Source organism: Canis lupus, chromosome 21, assembly GCF_003254725.2.
Source record: "Canis lupus dingo isolate Sandy chromosome 21, ASM325472v2, whole genome shotgun sequence".
In the NCBI taxonomy this organism is placed as follows: domain Eukaryota; kingdom Metazoa; phylum Chordata; class Mammalia; order Carnivora; family Canidae; genus Canis; species Canis lupus.
Window position 1 is genome coordinate 5,638,485 of NC_064263.1, and position 16,313 is coordinate 5,654,797.

Genomic DNA, 16,313 nt, shown 5'->3' on the forward strand with positions numbered 1-16,313 from the left:
CTCTGCTAAAAATCAATAGGTTCTTTGTTTTATTTTGTTTTTTATTTTCTTCGTATATTTTTTTTATTGGAGTTTGATTTACCAACATATAGTATAACACCCAGTACTCATCCCGTCAAGTGCCCCCCTCAGTGGCAGTCACTCAGTCACCCCATCTCCTCACCCACTTCCCCTTCCACTACCCCTTGTTCGTTCCCCAGAGTTAGGAGTCTCCCATGTTCTGTCACCTTCTCTGATATTTCCCACTCATTTTCTCTCCGTTACCCTTTAATCCCTTTCACTATTTTTTAAATGCAAAATCTCTGCCATCATCTTGTTCTAGAAGAGTCTCCAGATTTGTTCTGGATTCTATATTTCCAGACTTGCCTTTTCCCTATGTGAATGTCTTTAGAAATGACATCATACACTCAAGTGTGAGCAGCCACTCTTACAAGTCCAAATAGTCATGAAATGCTTTATCTTAAAACTGTAACATTTATATGGTAGAAAATCCTCATATACTTTAATGGAGTAGGAGGAGATGTTTTCTCATGTGAATACAATCAGGTTTTTCTCTGGTTTCTGTATCGCCAATAATGAAAATATCTACAAAATACTTTTTTGCCACTTGCAGTTTTTCTGATGAGATGTATGAATCTTTTTCTCCAACTATGGCCTTCTGATGCCATAACTTAGCTTGAGACATCAAAATTAGTCCTTATACAAATGTACATGAGGGTCATCTGGGTGGCTCAGTCGGTTAAACGTCTGTTGATTTTGGCTCAGGTCATGATAACAGGATTATGAGATTGAACCCCCATGTCAGGCTCCATGCTCAGCAGGGAGTCTGCTTGAGATTCTTTCTCTCCGCCTGCCTCTCGCTGCAGTCCTCCTCCCCCACTCACGCTCACTCTCATAAATAAAAAAACAAACAAACATGATTATGTCAGCTTCAATTATTCATAAAACATGATTTTTTTTATTGAGTACTGAACCAGAAATAGGATAATTAGGATGTTGTGTGGCTGGAAACTAAAGACAGTAGCATGAATTCTTTGGTTTATGAAAGGTGCATCTTTACTATATCTCTGCAGTCTTAGATGAATCACTGTAGTTTCTTCTGAGCATCAACAAAGCAAGTAAATAAATAGTTTTGCTTTGATAACTTGTGTGTTTTATAGTGTTCTTCTTGCTTTCCAATGCAAACTTTAGGTTCTCAAGTTCTCCAGCCTTTAAGAGTCTCTTAATCTGAATAATTAATGATGATGATGATGATGATGATAATGATGATGATTTAACCATCCTTTCCATAGGCACAGAAAATGCAGCATATTATCAATCTTCACTTCATATTCCTGGAAATCCCCAAAGAATGCCTACATGCCCCACAAATCTATCCTCATTGTAGTTTTCCCCCCCTCAGCTGATCATTCTGTTCCAGGTGACTTCTCTGTGCTCTGAGCATCTTTTGCAACCACAGTCTCAAGGTTGCTTCTCTTTCCTGGTACTGATTTGTCCCTATATGGACATAGGCCCTGTCCTTAATTCCTCAAAGCATTGATGGATTAAGAAAAGTGACTGATGGTTGGGAAATGTAAGAGAGAAAGGGCACGCTTCAGCTTTTTCACCAGATAGACCTCCCTCCTGGACCGCCCTCTGCTCATTGCCTGACTGGGGAAAACCTGTCTTGAGTAGCTTTCTCATTGGGCCTTTAGGAGTCACTACGCTCTCACAATAGTGCCTTTGTCCATGCCCCTGATCCCCATCCCGAATCTCCCCTACCCCCAACAGCAGTGCAGGTAACCAAACAAGCAAACACTATGGTCCAGTATGAGTTAGAACAGCTGAGAACATAGTCTATTTCCTCTTTTAAGATTATCAAACACACTGTTGATTTTTGCACTTTGCCTTTCACTAAAAAATAATGAAATTTAAATCTAGGAACGGCTTCACTGAGATGCCAAAGTTTTGTTTACAATAGGGTGCCAGCAAAGTTAAGTCTTAGTTCCTCCTTCCTCCTTGATGCAATGAACAGAAAACACTTCCACTGACTACTGAGCCATGTATCAGGTGTCGTGCCTTTAATGGGGCCCCCAGATGTTTCAGTGAGTTCAGGGCAGGTGGCTGTGGCTTCTCTTCTTTTCCAACCCCATCTCCTGGGATCTCCGACATTCTGCTGGCACTCTTCTTTGACTCCCTTCCCCTTGCCTAGGTTCTTAACTATCATCCCTGTGCAGGCCCTCCCACCGTGCTAGTGAAGCTGCTGCTCACCTGTGTTGGCACTGCCCTCACATCCTGTCTTCCACTGCCTCCCTGTGGATTCACATTTGTCACCCTCTTTCCTTTCTGCTACTTTCCTTCCTTCTAGTCTCTTACATTTTCTCTCACTTTATTCATGCTTCTTGGATAATGAAATATATAGGTATTGCCATCTAATGAGAGCATTTTCCTCCACCACATAACCATGGGAGAAATTTAACTCCTTAGCATTCTGTGGTGCTTTCATTTGATGTTGAGTGTTAGAAATTGTTTCTCTACTGCCGAGAACTTTTTGCTTTGTTTTATTTGAGTTTCTCAGGCATTTTTGCACTTGGAGATATTCCGAAAGTCTAATGACTTTAGAGGACTCCAGTTAGGACAGCCAGGGTTTTTCTCTACATAAATTATTGTAACGTTCCTTAGTATTCCATGTGTGCTGCATACCGTAATGTATAGAACTGAATCAGAGGCTGTTTTCCAGGAAGGCACATTTCAGTCTTGGGAAAGGGTTTATCTTTCAGTTAGTTATTGATGCTGCAGAAAAATGAAGTTTTAATATATCCATTATTGATTTGTGGGGATTGTGATTTGGTTAACAATGATTTAGGACTTAAAATTAGCTGTAGGGGAGCCTGGGTGGCTCAGTTGGTTAAGCCTTTGCCTTGGGCTTGGGTCATGATCCTGGGGTCCTGGGATTGAGCTCTGGGTCAGGTTTTCTGCTCAGTAGGGAGTCTGCTTCTCCTTCTCTTTCTCCCCTTCCCCTGCTCATGTTCTGTCTCTCTGAAATAAATAAATAAATACATAAATAAAATCTTAAAAAAATAAAATTATCTGTAAAGAAGAAATAAAGTTTGTATGAAACACTCTGGAAAATAGAAAACAAGAAAGAGTTGGGAAAAAAGATTGTATTAGCTGAGAACTTCTTGATTGTAAGTAATGAAATCCTAACTAAAATTAACTTAAGGAAACAAGGGATTCATCAGTTCAGGAGCTAGAAAGAATGAGGTACAACTGGCTTTCAAGTCGCCTGGATACCAGGATTCTTTCTTTGCATATTTTTTGTATCTGGTGCTCTTCTCTCCTATAGTAGATAAATTTTCCCCATGTAAATGGACCAACGTAGCCCATATGATTTGTTCTTTGTTCCAGGCCCCTGGCTTAAGGGAAATCTTCCCAGCTGCCCAGTGACCATAGAAGAACAGATGGATCTTTCCCTAATTACTTCAGTGCATAAAAATCACAGTGAAAGAATCAGATTTGCTCAACTAAGGTCATGAGGCTATCACATTGCTATAATTGGGCTGTACCTGGCTTGGCCCTTGTCATTTGCCCATTCCTGTAGCAAGGGGTGTGTGTATGTACGTGTATGTGTGTGTAGGGGAGCAACTGTAATTGGCAGCTCCCTCAGAATCACAATGTTTTTTGAGAGGCAAAAGCAGTTATCCCCCCAAAAAGAGTTACTTGTAAAGGGAAAAAGAGATTATTAGCAGGCAAAACAACGGACATTCACTATAGAGGTGAAAAAAATAATTAAATCCCTCAACTTTGGGAAGAAAGTAGATGGAAAGTAGAATAATGATACAAGAAATGCAGGAGGAAAAAGGCCAAATTTGTAGAGAGGTCACAATGACAAAAATATTTGAAGATCATCCTAAACATTTGAAGTTTTTAGGCACTGGAGAATAGTTAATAGAATATTCTATTAAAAGTAGGATAAACTAAAGTTTGGAAATGATTTGAAGGCCAGAGTCATATATATGGATATAAAAATAAGTGGTCTCAGGTGCCTGGTTTAAATTTCATCTATTTGTTGGTTTAGAATGGCATTGAATGGATTTCCTGGAAGATTCAAACTTCAAAGTGGATTTATAGTGAAAAGAAAGAAGGAACAAAGGTGGGAGTTTTGTCTGGGAAGATATGTGGACATGCCTTCAAAACTTTAAAGAGCTGGAAAGTGCAATGGTGACCTCAGCCAGAATTCCTACCTGTGAACCAGCACAACCAACCACAGGCAGCCTGAGCACCAGAGGAAATTTCCAGAGAGGACATAAAACAGCTTCATCTGGATGGAGGCTTGTGCCAATGTCAAGAATTACACAGACAGTACAATACAGGGAAGTGTGGCCTATGTTTGGCACCAGAAGGTCCCAAAGTTCATGGATTATTCTTTCCTTAGGAAATAAACAGTTGGAAATCAAATGGGTAAAAGGAAAAGTACTCGGTAAGAACAAAGCCTAACTTCTTTAAGGTTCCTGACCAAGTAAATCCACATATAAAATCTCTGGGGTAGTCAAGACTGTTACAAATATTACTCCATCTAACCCACCTAACTAGTGTAAGATGCTGATCAGGGTCTTGACCTGCCTTCACAGTAGAGTAAAACAACCTACTTGTAAGCTGATAATACAGTGCACTAAGATGAAAAGAAAGTGGGCTTCAAATCCTAGACTTACTGGTTGGGTATGATGTAGTAATTTAAAGGTCTGAGCCTCACTTTACTCATTTGGAAATGGGGAGCCTAGGACTAATAACCTAGACCTCATATTTCTAATCTAGTAAACTTTCTTCTAAATAACAACATCTTCTTCTCAGTAGGGTAGTTGTGCAAACTGAATAAAAGAATAAGTGAGAGCAGTGTATAAAGTGTAGACAGAAAGGAGGACTGACATTTATTGAGCATATACTGTTATCCAGGCATTTGGGAGACAGGGATGGTTAACATAGAACCTGCTCTACAGGGTGTGGTAGACAGAGTGAGGTCCCCCCAAATTCTAAGTCCTATACCTCCCAATCTGTGAATATGTTACTTTGCATAGCAAAAGAGATTTGTAGATGTGATTAAGGTAAGGATCTTAAAATGGGAAGATTATTCTGGATTATCTGGTGGGTCTATTTCTACTGTAATTACAAGGGTCCTTATAAAAGAAAGAGGGAGGTAGTAAAATCAGAGTCAGAGAGAAGAGGTTGTGATAATGGAAGCAGAGGTCTTAGTGACTGGAGGAAGGGGCCATAACTCAAGAAATGTGGGCAGCCTCTAGAAGCTGGAATTGCTGAGGAAATGGATTCTCCCTAAGAGCCTCCAGAAGGAACACAATTTTACCACACCTTGATTTTAGACCCATAAGATCCCTATTGGACTTCTGACACCTGGTACTGTGAGACTATACATTTTTGTTATTTTATGGGCATTTGTAATGGCAGCAACAGTAAGCTCATCAGGTGGCATCCAGTGTATGAGATGAGGAAATCCACAGATAGAGAATTTTAATTTGGTATGATAGATGCTACAACAGGGTGTACAAAGTGTCTTGTGGAAGAAGCAGTGCCTGTCACCTAGTTTGGGGTTACTTGGTAGGGCTGCTTAGAGAAGACTTGATAGTGGCAATATGCTTGCTCATAAATGCACCCTTTCTCTTGCTATTGTCAATGTACTCTTCTCTGTTGTTTTCCCCTGTCAACCTATCAATATGATCCTAAATCTGTAACTTAAAAACTTTTGTTGTCTACTTTGCTTTTTCTTTACGTCTGTATTGCTTCTTTTCCTCTACAGACCAAGTTTCTTGAAGGAGTTGTCTATAGAACTGTACTCTACTCCCTACTTCTGTTTCATTCCTCCTGGAGCTGCTCTCTCCAAAGCCATTGGTGCTTGCTAACTATCAAAGGAAGGAAGGAAGAAGCTGGAGTGGCCAAAGAGGCCTCACTGGTCACTGGGGGAAACGGACTGTGTCACTAAGGACTCAGTGTGCTTGGTGCCTCAGATTGGATCAGCTCTTGGGGCCTAATCAGGATACTATAACTCTTAGAGGTGGATATATAAATCAGAATTTGAATTATTCATTGCTAAAGTAGCTATTTATTTCTAGCTTCTGGATTTTATAGGGCTATCATCTATGCCCCCTATTCCTGATACAAAAGAAATTGAGTTACTATATTTCTATAATTTTTAAATATTACTGATAGATTACACCATGAATTAATTACTTTTTTTGCAGAACAACCAGTTTTTGAAAAACCAGTACTATATTAAATATGCTCAATTATAAGATACTTCCAAATGTTATAAACAAAGAAGCATGAAGATATACACATCTCTTCTCAGAAATGACAAAATACTGTAATCATCCAGAGGTTCAGATAGATAGATAGATAGATAGATAGATAGATAGATAGATAGATATGAGTTTTTATTTCAAGTTACCCTAACGGAGAGTAAAGTTTTAATATTTAAAAACTAAGAAATAGTTATTAATTCAATATATATTTATCTGTCACATGCCAGGCACCATGATAGATGGTGAGGACATCATGATAAACTAGACAGCCTCTTCTTGCATGACAGCTCAGTGATAAAAACTGAGGTACTCTAGTTCAGGCCCTAGAGCAGCTCAAAGAACAGTGACACCACCATGTCAGAGAACATTCAGGTGACACCACCATTCCAGAACATTCTGGAAGATTGACAGTTTCTCTGCTCAGAACTACATGGGACTAACATTGACAAGGGCTCACTCTTTGGGCTTCCTCTTTCTAGGCTCCATGTGCACCATCCTTTTTTGTGCCCACATTGTCTTCTTAAGACAAATAAAAATAATAGCATTGATTAGGCTTCAGTTTTTTTTTCATTTCCCCCCATAAATGCAGTTATTCATTGCCTGTCCCTGATCTTTTGCTTGCAGAGCATAATGTATTACAGTGTTTTCTAGAGATAACAGATCAGATCCTATTAAGAACTGATTTACTGGGATGCCTGGGTGGCTCAGTGGTTGACTGTTTGCCTTTGGCTCAGGGTGTGATCCTGAGTCCAGGAATCGAGTCACACATTGGGTTTCCTGAGTGGGGCCTGCTTCTCTCTCTGCCTCTCTCTCTCATGAATAAATAAATAAATCTAAAAAAAAATTCTGATTTACTGGTATAACCTCCAGAGAGAAGCCTTATTTCCAAGCCCTGATGGGCATATCTCTTAATGTCACCTCAACTTCAAGGATAGAACATACCAACCACCATCAACTACCTCTTTTATTGAGCACTCAGAATGTGGCCAGCCCTGTGCTAGACATGCAGGGTTGCAAAGATTGAAAGGATATGGTTCTTGGTCTCCAATGGCTCAAGGCTAAGGTACATATGTATAAAATGATAACTAGTCTAATGAGCTTATGACAAATCATGGCCATAGACAGGAAGCACTAAAGAGTTCTGTGGAGGACACCTGTGGGTTGCCAGGATTTCAGGAAAGATAAGCTTCTGCTTCTTTTCATTTGACTCCTTAATGTTATTTCCTTCACCTACAAGTTAAAAACCTATCCAGTCCTACCTATTTGGACTAAGTCTGTCTTTACAGCTTGATCTTCAATTTTTGCCACTATCTAATGAATTCTTTTAGTTTGGGGTACATTTGATTTCTACCCAAATTGGCTCTCAGTGAAGTAAAGAAGTGGTTCTTGAGCATACTGTGTTAGGCATGATGTGAGATTATTGTGATGTAAGGCATCTCTTCCTTCTGGGGAGTTTACTGTCTGACTTAAGGTGATGAAATGGGAATCCTGAAGATAAGATACAAAATAATAGACAATCTAGAGTTAAATACCAAACTGTGGAATGCAATTAGGGAAACTCTTCCGATTTGTTATTGATAGGTAGGTTTTCACTTACCTGACAAAAGCAAATGCTTTCCATGACCAGTGGAGTGAAAGTTCACAAGTCCAAGGGGACTGTGATTAAACTAAGTCTGGGCAAGGGAAGAGTTGGTTTAGTCATTTTTTGCTGCTGGGTCATGGCAGATGAGGACTAGAAAGTAGCTTTATCAGGATTCAGGCCAAGTTGGGGAGGAGCTGTACTCTTGTGGTCCAGATAATCCAGGCCAGGCTGTGTGAGTCCTTCATATCGCGTACTTAGAGCTCAGGTGTGCTGTCCACTCAGGTTGGTCAGGAGGGCAGGGGCTGAAGCAAAAGGAAGTGAAAGAAGAATCACCACTATTGTTATATACTATGTTCTAGACACTGTGTGTATATGTACATACATATTTACAGTACACAGTATTTTACTTGCAATATCTAATTTTTATAAGAGTTGGTATATATTGCCATTCCCCTTTTGTAGGGGGGAAAGTGAAGCTCATGGAGTTTGAGTGACTTGTCCCAGGTCAAATGCCTAGTCGCTAGCCTAGCTGAGAACCAAACACTGACTTATTTGACTCCCTGGTCTGTGCTCTTCTGGGCCTTACTCAGAATGGTTGCTGAGGGGATAAGGGCCTCTCTGGCAACAACCGCATAGGGAGTGGTCTTCTCTTCTGCTTTGAAAAAAGAGAAGGAGGGAAACTATTGTTCTCATTGTTTCTCTATGGCCTGCCCTGTGTTTTTTAGCTACAGGTTTCAGCTGGCAGAAAGTATTACCCACAAGCGCCATATCTGCAATGAGAAGTTATTGGTTCAACTGCAGTGAAGGCAGTGAGGCAGCAGAATACACCATCCCTTTCTATGTTGTATGCATGCAATAAACAGTGAGCAGGAAAAAAAATCGCAACATGCTCAGATGATGAAACAGTTGGAGTTCATCAAGGCATTCCTGTGGAAAACCCATGAAACTGCAAAAATTCTGTTTAATCCTCACAGTCACCTCTTGCCCCCTGCCAGTAACTCTTGAAGAATAATGACATTAAAGATAATTCTTGTTTTTCTCACTTTTTACCAACACTCTCCAGTGAAGACTTTTCCTGCCCTTTTACTTCTTCCTGATACTGGGTAGAGGCAGAGATGTGTAGTAAAATAAACACAGATAAAGGAATTAGGAGGTCTAGATTCTAGGCCTAGCTTGCTAGTAATAGTTATATAATTTTAGGCAACTATTGATTCTCTGACCTCCTTTGCCTCAATGTTCAATGAGAGAATTTTTCTATGAAAACCAGCACCAATATTCAAAGGTGTAGAAATTGAAACTGAATTTCATGACCTCATCTAATAAGAAAGATGCCCAGATAGCAAGGATTTGAACATGGATGAATGACTTGCACAGAAACCTAAAAAGCAGGAGGGAGTAGTAGAATCATTTCTTTCCTCCTCAAGGCACACCCAAGAATAATTTTGCTGATTGATCCCTATTCTTTGCATGGTTTGACACCAGTTACTTAGTTATTAAAGAGTAAAACTAAAAGGCTGTGGGAAGAGGAAAGTGTGCACTTCTAGGAGATGACAAGGAGATCTTTTATTCTGGATGTTCAGTAGAGATTTAAAAAAACAAGCAGGTGATGTAGAACTTCAATAAGATAAAAGAATATGAATAGACTTATCGCCAAAAAAGATATACAAATGGCTAATATGAAAAGATGGTCAACATCATTATTTATTAGGGATATGCAAGTGGAAACTACAAAGACTTATCACTCCACACTCACTTGGATGGCTATAAGAAGTGGAAAACAGCAAATGTTGGTGAAGGTGTGGAGAAACTGGAATCGTCATGCATTGCTAATGGGAATGCAAAATGGCTCAATCACTGTGAAAACCAGTTTGGCAATTTCTCAAAAAGTTAGACACAGAATTATCACATGACCCAGCAATTCCACTCCTAGATATAGACCCATAGAACAGAAAGCAGAGACTCAAACAAGTACATGCACATGAATGTTCATAGCAGTGCTGCTCATAATAGCTAAGAAGTAGACACAATCCAAATGTCCATAAATGAATGGATGGATGAACAAATTGTGGTTTATACATATTATGAAATATTATTCAGCCACAAAAGGAATGAAGTGTTGATCCGTGCTATAATGAAGATGAACTTCAAAAACATTATGCTAAGTGAAAGATGCCAGACAGAATTACATACTGTATGTTACATACATACTGTATGTTTCCATTTATATGAAATATCCAGAAAAAGTAAATACATAGAAACAGAAAGTAGATTGGTAGTTGCCAGGAGCTGGAAGGAGGGAGGATTGAACAGCTTAATGGATACAAGGCTTTATTTTGAGGGTAATAAAAATGTTTTGGAACTTAGTAGAGGTGATGTTTGTACAACATTGTTTGTGACTGTACTGAATGCTGCTGATTGTTCACTTAAGAGTGAAAAATTTTGTTATATGAATTTCACTCCCCATCCAAAAAAAAAAAAAAAACAGGTAAGAAATGAACATGTCTTCACAAAGGGAGTTCTTTATTACAGCAAATCTACTTTGGTATAATCCCGTATGCTTTCAAATCCATTCCATGTAGAATTTCAGGAACTCAAATGATGTTGAAATTATTACATTTGAAAGTTAGTACCACTCCATATATCTGAGAAAATCTCAGAATAGATCAGGAACATTCTGGTTCTCTGACAGGTATGTACCTGCTCCTCATATACATCTATCACTTTCAACATCTATTTTAGTAATCAGGCCTGCCGCTTTTCAATTCTATCACTCCCAGTGATCTGTCCTCAGGTCCCTTTTGTTTTCGTCATCCTTCTTTTTCCGTTAGAATTGTGCTTTTTGTTTTGTTTTTCCCTCCTGTGGAAAGTTGTGGTCTGTATAATGACTGGAGCAAAAAACCAAAAACAAACAAAACAAAAATCTCACCTCTGATGGTGAGCCAGAAAATAACGTGGGTGGCAAGGACTGTGTATAAAGGAAAGGAATTGGAATTATTGGAAAGCACATGAAAAAGTGTCCTACACTTGACATTGAAGAAGACTATAACTCATGTGGACTTGTGTGTACAAAATTCTGCTAAGCCCCACCTATTCTGATTTACTGAGTCTCAGAGTTCCTTGTTTCTATTGAATCCCACAGTGAATTTTCAATATGACTAAAAAAATTCAGTAGAGAGATTTTGCTATGTAACCCAAAATTGGACCATCTCAGCTTGGGAACAGTCTGTCCGAAGTACAGCCAATTTGGTCACATACTCTGTTCACCCCCTTGCTCTGACCTTTTAGTGTGTCTGAACTCTAGAGACACTTTCTTCTGTGGAGTTTTCAGTGACCACATCAACTAACCCCCAGCAGTGTGCAATGTTTAGAAATGTTTTTCTCTCTCAAGTCAGATTTCCATTTTCTTGTTAAGTGCAATAAACCAGCCCAGAAAATGCTTCCATCAAGCCCTGTCTTTGATTCTCTGGGGGTTCAGTGCAGTACATTGTGTTGCTTATGACATCATGGTCTCCATGGCAACACCCCAATGAGACTTTTCATGGTCAAAAGAAAAATAAATGCAAAGAAATTTCTGTTCAATCTTAATAGCCTTGGTTATTCATTACTGAGTGCAAAGGGAGTAGGAAGAATTGGATTGTATTACTTGAGGCTAACCACAGACATCTGAAGCCAAACATTTATGACTCCCAATCAGTAATCTCCATTCTACCCCATTTGCTTCTTCTCTTCTCCATAAAGTTTATGATAATGGAACTCTTCTGAGGCATACTGGGTACTGAGAGGTGAAAGGGAACCTGATGAGAACATGGAAGAGGCCCCAGCAGGCAAGAACCCAGGTTAAGGCCCCTTCCCCCTCATGGTAAACAGATTTCTGACTAACTGTACCATCTTTAGCTAGCCAGTCAAATTCTCTGTGCTAGTTTCCTAAGGTGCTAAAAGGAAGGCAGTGCTTGTTTTGCCACCTCCGGAATGTACATTGTGAGGATAAAGTATCTGATTTTTTAATATCTCAAATTATGCATTTTTAGAAACAACTGGCCAAAAATATATTTTTATCCTTCATAATCAGTTGTGCAATACATTTCAATCATGACAGTTTCTACACTCATATCACTTTCTAAGAAAATATGCTTCCTGCTAAAGGGGGAATTTAGCCATATTTAATTCTATGTAATCCTGCTCTTGCCATAGCTAGATGCAACAAATCCATAATCTGGCCTAATGAGAAGTGTAGATGGACAAACCAGATTCTCCTGACCTGGAATTTGCCCCAGAATATTATTAGAATCAGGATCCAAAGCTGGGAGTGTAGGTAGGAAATAGTAATGAAGGAAGGTCAGGGTCAAAGGAGACTGGGGAAGGGGAGCTGTAAGCAGCAGCAGAAGAATTAGGATACTGGCAAAGTTGATTTTATAAGGCAGCACAGTCTGTGAGTTCAGTAAAAACTATAGGGAAAGGATGAAAAGGTTAAGTTAGTTGGTAGCAAGAGAAAAATAGTGTATGTTGCAGAGGGAAATAGAGACCAGGATATACCACTTATTCAGCAAACCTGAGTTGAGTGCTTATTGCACAACACTGAGCCATTGGGATTAAAGAGCAACACAGACGCAGTTCTGACTTCAAGGAGCCAACAACTGAACAGACTATTACTTTTAAAAAGATGTTGTAAGTATTCTGATGGAGAATATATGGGGTACAGTGAGAGCATTAAGTTAGTCTGAGCAGTTTAAGAAAGACTTCCCAGAGAAACTGGCAATTTTGAATCTTACTGTCTGACCTATGGGCAAGTAGGAGTAATTCTGGTAAGAAGAGGTAGTGAAAGAGTATTTCAAACTATTGAGAAACTATATGAAAAGGCTGGTAGTGAGATGTCAGCAGTTTTCCAGGATCAAGACACATGTATTTCTATAATTAATTGCATTCTTTTAATCCTTTCTTTGAGCAAAAATTTGTTCCTCTTGATCTATGGGGTGTGACAAATGGATATAAGACTTAAGAGAGTTCACATGAAGCTGAGGTGTATAGGGACATATAAGACATGGGTGGTCTTGCCTTTAAGAAGTTTAGGATGTAAATGACAGATGAGCTATTAGGAACAAATAAATAAGGGACTAATAAAGACATGTGCTACATCCTAAATGCCAAGTTAGAAGTATAGACAGAAAATGGTACATGAATTCAAAGGTGAAAAATAATAATTTTTAAATTATTAAATACAAACTTCTCTTAAAAAAAGTTATTTTCTTTGTGGTTCCCATGGGATTTACATAAAACATAACAGTCTATTTTAAGCTGATAACTTCAATTGCATATAATAATGCTTCACTTTTACTTCTCCCCACCCTCTGTGTTATTAATGTCACAGCTGACATCTGACATCTTTTCATATTGTGTACCATTAGCATATTTTAAAACTTACAGTTATTTTAAATAATTTTCTTTTAACTTTTATACTAGAATTCAAAGTGATTTACACACTGCTATTACAGTATTAACAGTATTCTGTATTTGTGTATATATTTACCTTTACCAGTGAGTTTTATACTTTCATATGCTTCAGGTTTCTGTTTAGCATCCTTTTGTTTCACCTTGGAGAACTTCTTTTCTTATGAGATAGGTCTAGTGGTGATGAACTCCCTCAGCTCTTACTTGTCTGGGAAAGTCTTTATCTCTTCTTCATTTTTGAAGGAGAATTTGGCTGGGTATAGTATTATTGGTGGTAGGTTTTTTTTTTTTTCCTGTCAGAACTTTAAATATATGATATAACTCCCTCTGATCTGTAAGGTTTTTGCTGGGAAATTTATGGGAGTTCTGAAAAGGAAATTAATTAAAAAACCCCATTTATGATAGCATAAAAAAGGAAAACATTTTCCCAAGGGGATGAAAAACTTGTATGTTAAAAACTATAAAACATTAATGAATGAAATCTAAAAATACACAACTGAAGAAACATCCTGTGTTTATAGTTTTATGACTTAATGTTGTTAAAATGTTCAAACTACCCAAAGCAGCTGACAGATTCAAGGAAATCCCTATCAAAATCCCAAGGGCATGTTTTACAAAAATAGAAAAGAAAATTTAAATTTATATGGAACCCAAAAGAACCCTGAATCGCCAAAACACTCTTGAAAAAGAACAGAATTAGAGGCATCACACCATAGCAACAATAATTAAAGCAATATAGTATTAGCATAAAGATAGACATATAGACCAATAGAATGGAATAGAGAATCCAAAAATAAACCCACTGCATATATGATTAACTGATCTTCAGCAGTGTGCTATGAATACACAATTGAGGAAGGAGAGTCTCTTCAACAAGTGATGTTGGGAAAACTATGCATTCACATGCAAAAGAATAAAATTACACCCTCATGCTATACCATACACAAAAATCAATTCAAAATGGATTAAAGACCTAAACTTTTTTAAAAAAATATTTTACTTATTTATTCATGAGAGACAGAGAGAGAGAGAGAGAGAGAGGCAGAGACACAGGCAGAAGGAGAAGCAGGCTCCATGCAGGGAGCCTGATGTAGGACTTGATCTCGGGACTCCAGGATCACACCCTGGGCTGAAGGCAGGCGCTAAACCGCTGAGCCACCCAGGGATCCCCAAAGACCTAAACTTGAGACCTGCAACTATGAAATGCCTATATAAAAAAATAAGGGTTGGTGAGGATGTGGAGAAACCGGAACCCTTGTGCACTGTTGGTGGGAAGGCAAAATGGTGATCAACAGTTTGGAAAACAGTGGAAAACAGTATGGAGATTCATCAAGAAATTAAAAATAGAACTATCAAACAATACCATAATATCCACTTCTGGGTATTTATCCAAAAGAATTGAAATCAGGGTCTTGAAAAGACCTTTGCCCTTCCATGTTCACTGCAGCATCACTCACAATAGCCAATATGTGGAAACAACCTTTTAAATGTCTAGCAGCGGATTAATGGGTTAAAAAATCTGCTATATCCATACAGTGGGATATTGTTCAACCTTAAAAAAAGAAGGAAATCCTGACATATGTGACAACATGGATGAACCTGGAGGAAGTTGTGCTCTGTGAAATAAACCAGTCACAGAAGTAGAAGTATTGCATGATTCTACTTATGTGATGTGAGATATCCAAAATAGTCAAACTCAGGGGCTTCTGGGTAGCTCAGTCAGTTAAGCAGCTGCCTTCAGCTCTGGTCATGATCCTGGAGTCCTGGGATTGAGCCCCATGTCAGGCTCTCTGCTCAGCGAGGAGCCTGCTTCTTCCTCCTTCTTCCTGCTGCTCCGCCTGCTTGTGTGCTTTCTCTCTCTCTCATTCTCTGTCAAAGAAGGAAAGAAAGAAAGTCTACTCCAGACTTTGAAGTTAGATAAAAACAACAACAACAACAACAACAACATCAACAACAACAACACCTAAATAATCAAACTCAAAGAAGCAGAGACTAGAATGGTGGTTGCCAGGGCCTGAGAGGAGGAAAAAGTATAGAGTGGCTATTCAATTGACATATAGCTTCAGTTATCCAAGATGAGTAAATTCTCAACATCTGTTGTAAAATAATTTGTCTATCATTAACAATACTGTATTGAACACTTAAAATTTTGTTGAGGATAGATTTCACGTTGAGTGCTCTTAGTACAATAAAAAAAAAAAGAAAAGGAAAAAAAAGAAAGGTATTAGGCATGTGTCAAAGTTTCATTTAAGTGATTAATGGAGGGACCATCAGAATGACAAATCTAGTTCAACGAGGGTGTGAGAAACTGAGACTTATACAGTCAGTGGAAATAGGGAGTGAAATAAGATTACTAAAGTTAGGGAAAAAACATATATATCCTAATCAATTGTTAGTCAAAGTGACTTTTCTCAAGAGACTCACATGAATCTCAGATAGGCCTTAATATGACATTAAAAGATCACACAATCATCTTTTCCCCTTATTTTCAAGTTCTGGATAAATTTTTCTCAACATTGCCTCTGTCATCATAAATAAACAGGATATTATTGTAGATAATGCTTGCACACATGTCCTTACACATAGAAAAGAGTTGATCTCATATATTTGTGTGCTAAGAGTAATTGTACTTGTTGCTTAGCTAACTGCCTTCTATAGTTTTCAGAGGTAATTAAAATTAGACATTGACTTAGTATATAGCAAACACGTATCGCCATGACTCATACCTTAATGGTACAATAATTTATATTATATAAATTCAGTGGCAGTTATTACATGTAGTCTCAGAAACTATGTCTTCACATTATATAGATTCTATTTGGCCTGATTCACTTACATTAAGTGCAGCAAGAAGTATTGTCTTTTTGTTGAATTGTCAGCAAAACTGGAGAGAAATTCACCCCGTTGATTTCTGTCTGGAGGTTACCTAGAACCTGGAATTAGAGTTTCGATAGCCTTTATCATTTCAGAGATTTTTTTTTCTACCACTTTTATTA

The 16,313-nt window shown here is 38.4% G+C and overlaps 1 protein-coding gene and 1 long non-coding RNA gene across 14 annotated transcripts in view; one reads left to right on the forward strand and one right to left on the reverse strand.

Annotated features, from left to right (window-relative positions):
- FAM76B (family with sequence similarity 76 member B) overlaps positions 1-11,451 on the forward strand; it is a 105,910-nt gene extending 94,459 nt beyond the window's left edge. For 12 of the 13 annotated variants that reach the window (XM_049098804.1, XM_049098792.1, XM_049098791.1 and 9 more), the window contains 3 exons: positions 4,058-4,459; positions 5,789-6,043; positions 8,598-11,451. Coding sequence is in view for 1 of the 13 variants with exons in the window: in XM_049098794.1 (XP_048954751.1) it covers positions 4,058-4,181 (124 nt within the window). In the remaining 12 variants the exon portion in view is untranslated. Of the gene's footprint in view, positions 1-4,057; positions 4,460-5,788; positions 6,044-8,597 lie in introns of those variants that run through there. The other variant, XM_049098800.1, reaches the window with a different exon arrangement.
- Positions 936-11,353, reverse strand: LOC118351832 (uncharacterized). Its single transcript, XR_004807976.2, has 3 exons — positions 11,151-11,353; positions 7,888-8,174; positions 936-3,018 (listed from the first exon to the last, which is right to left on the reverse strand). It is a non-coding gene; the product is annotated as an uncharacterized LOC118351832 (long non-coding RNA).
- Positions 11,452-16,313: the final 4,862 nt, after the last annotated feature.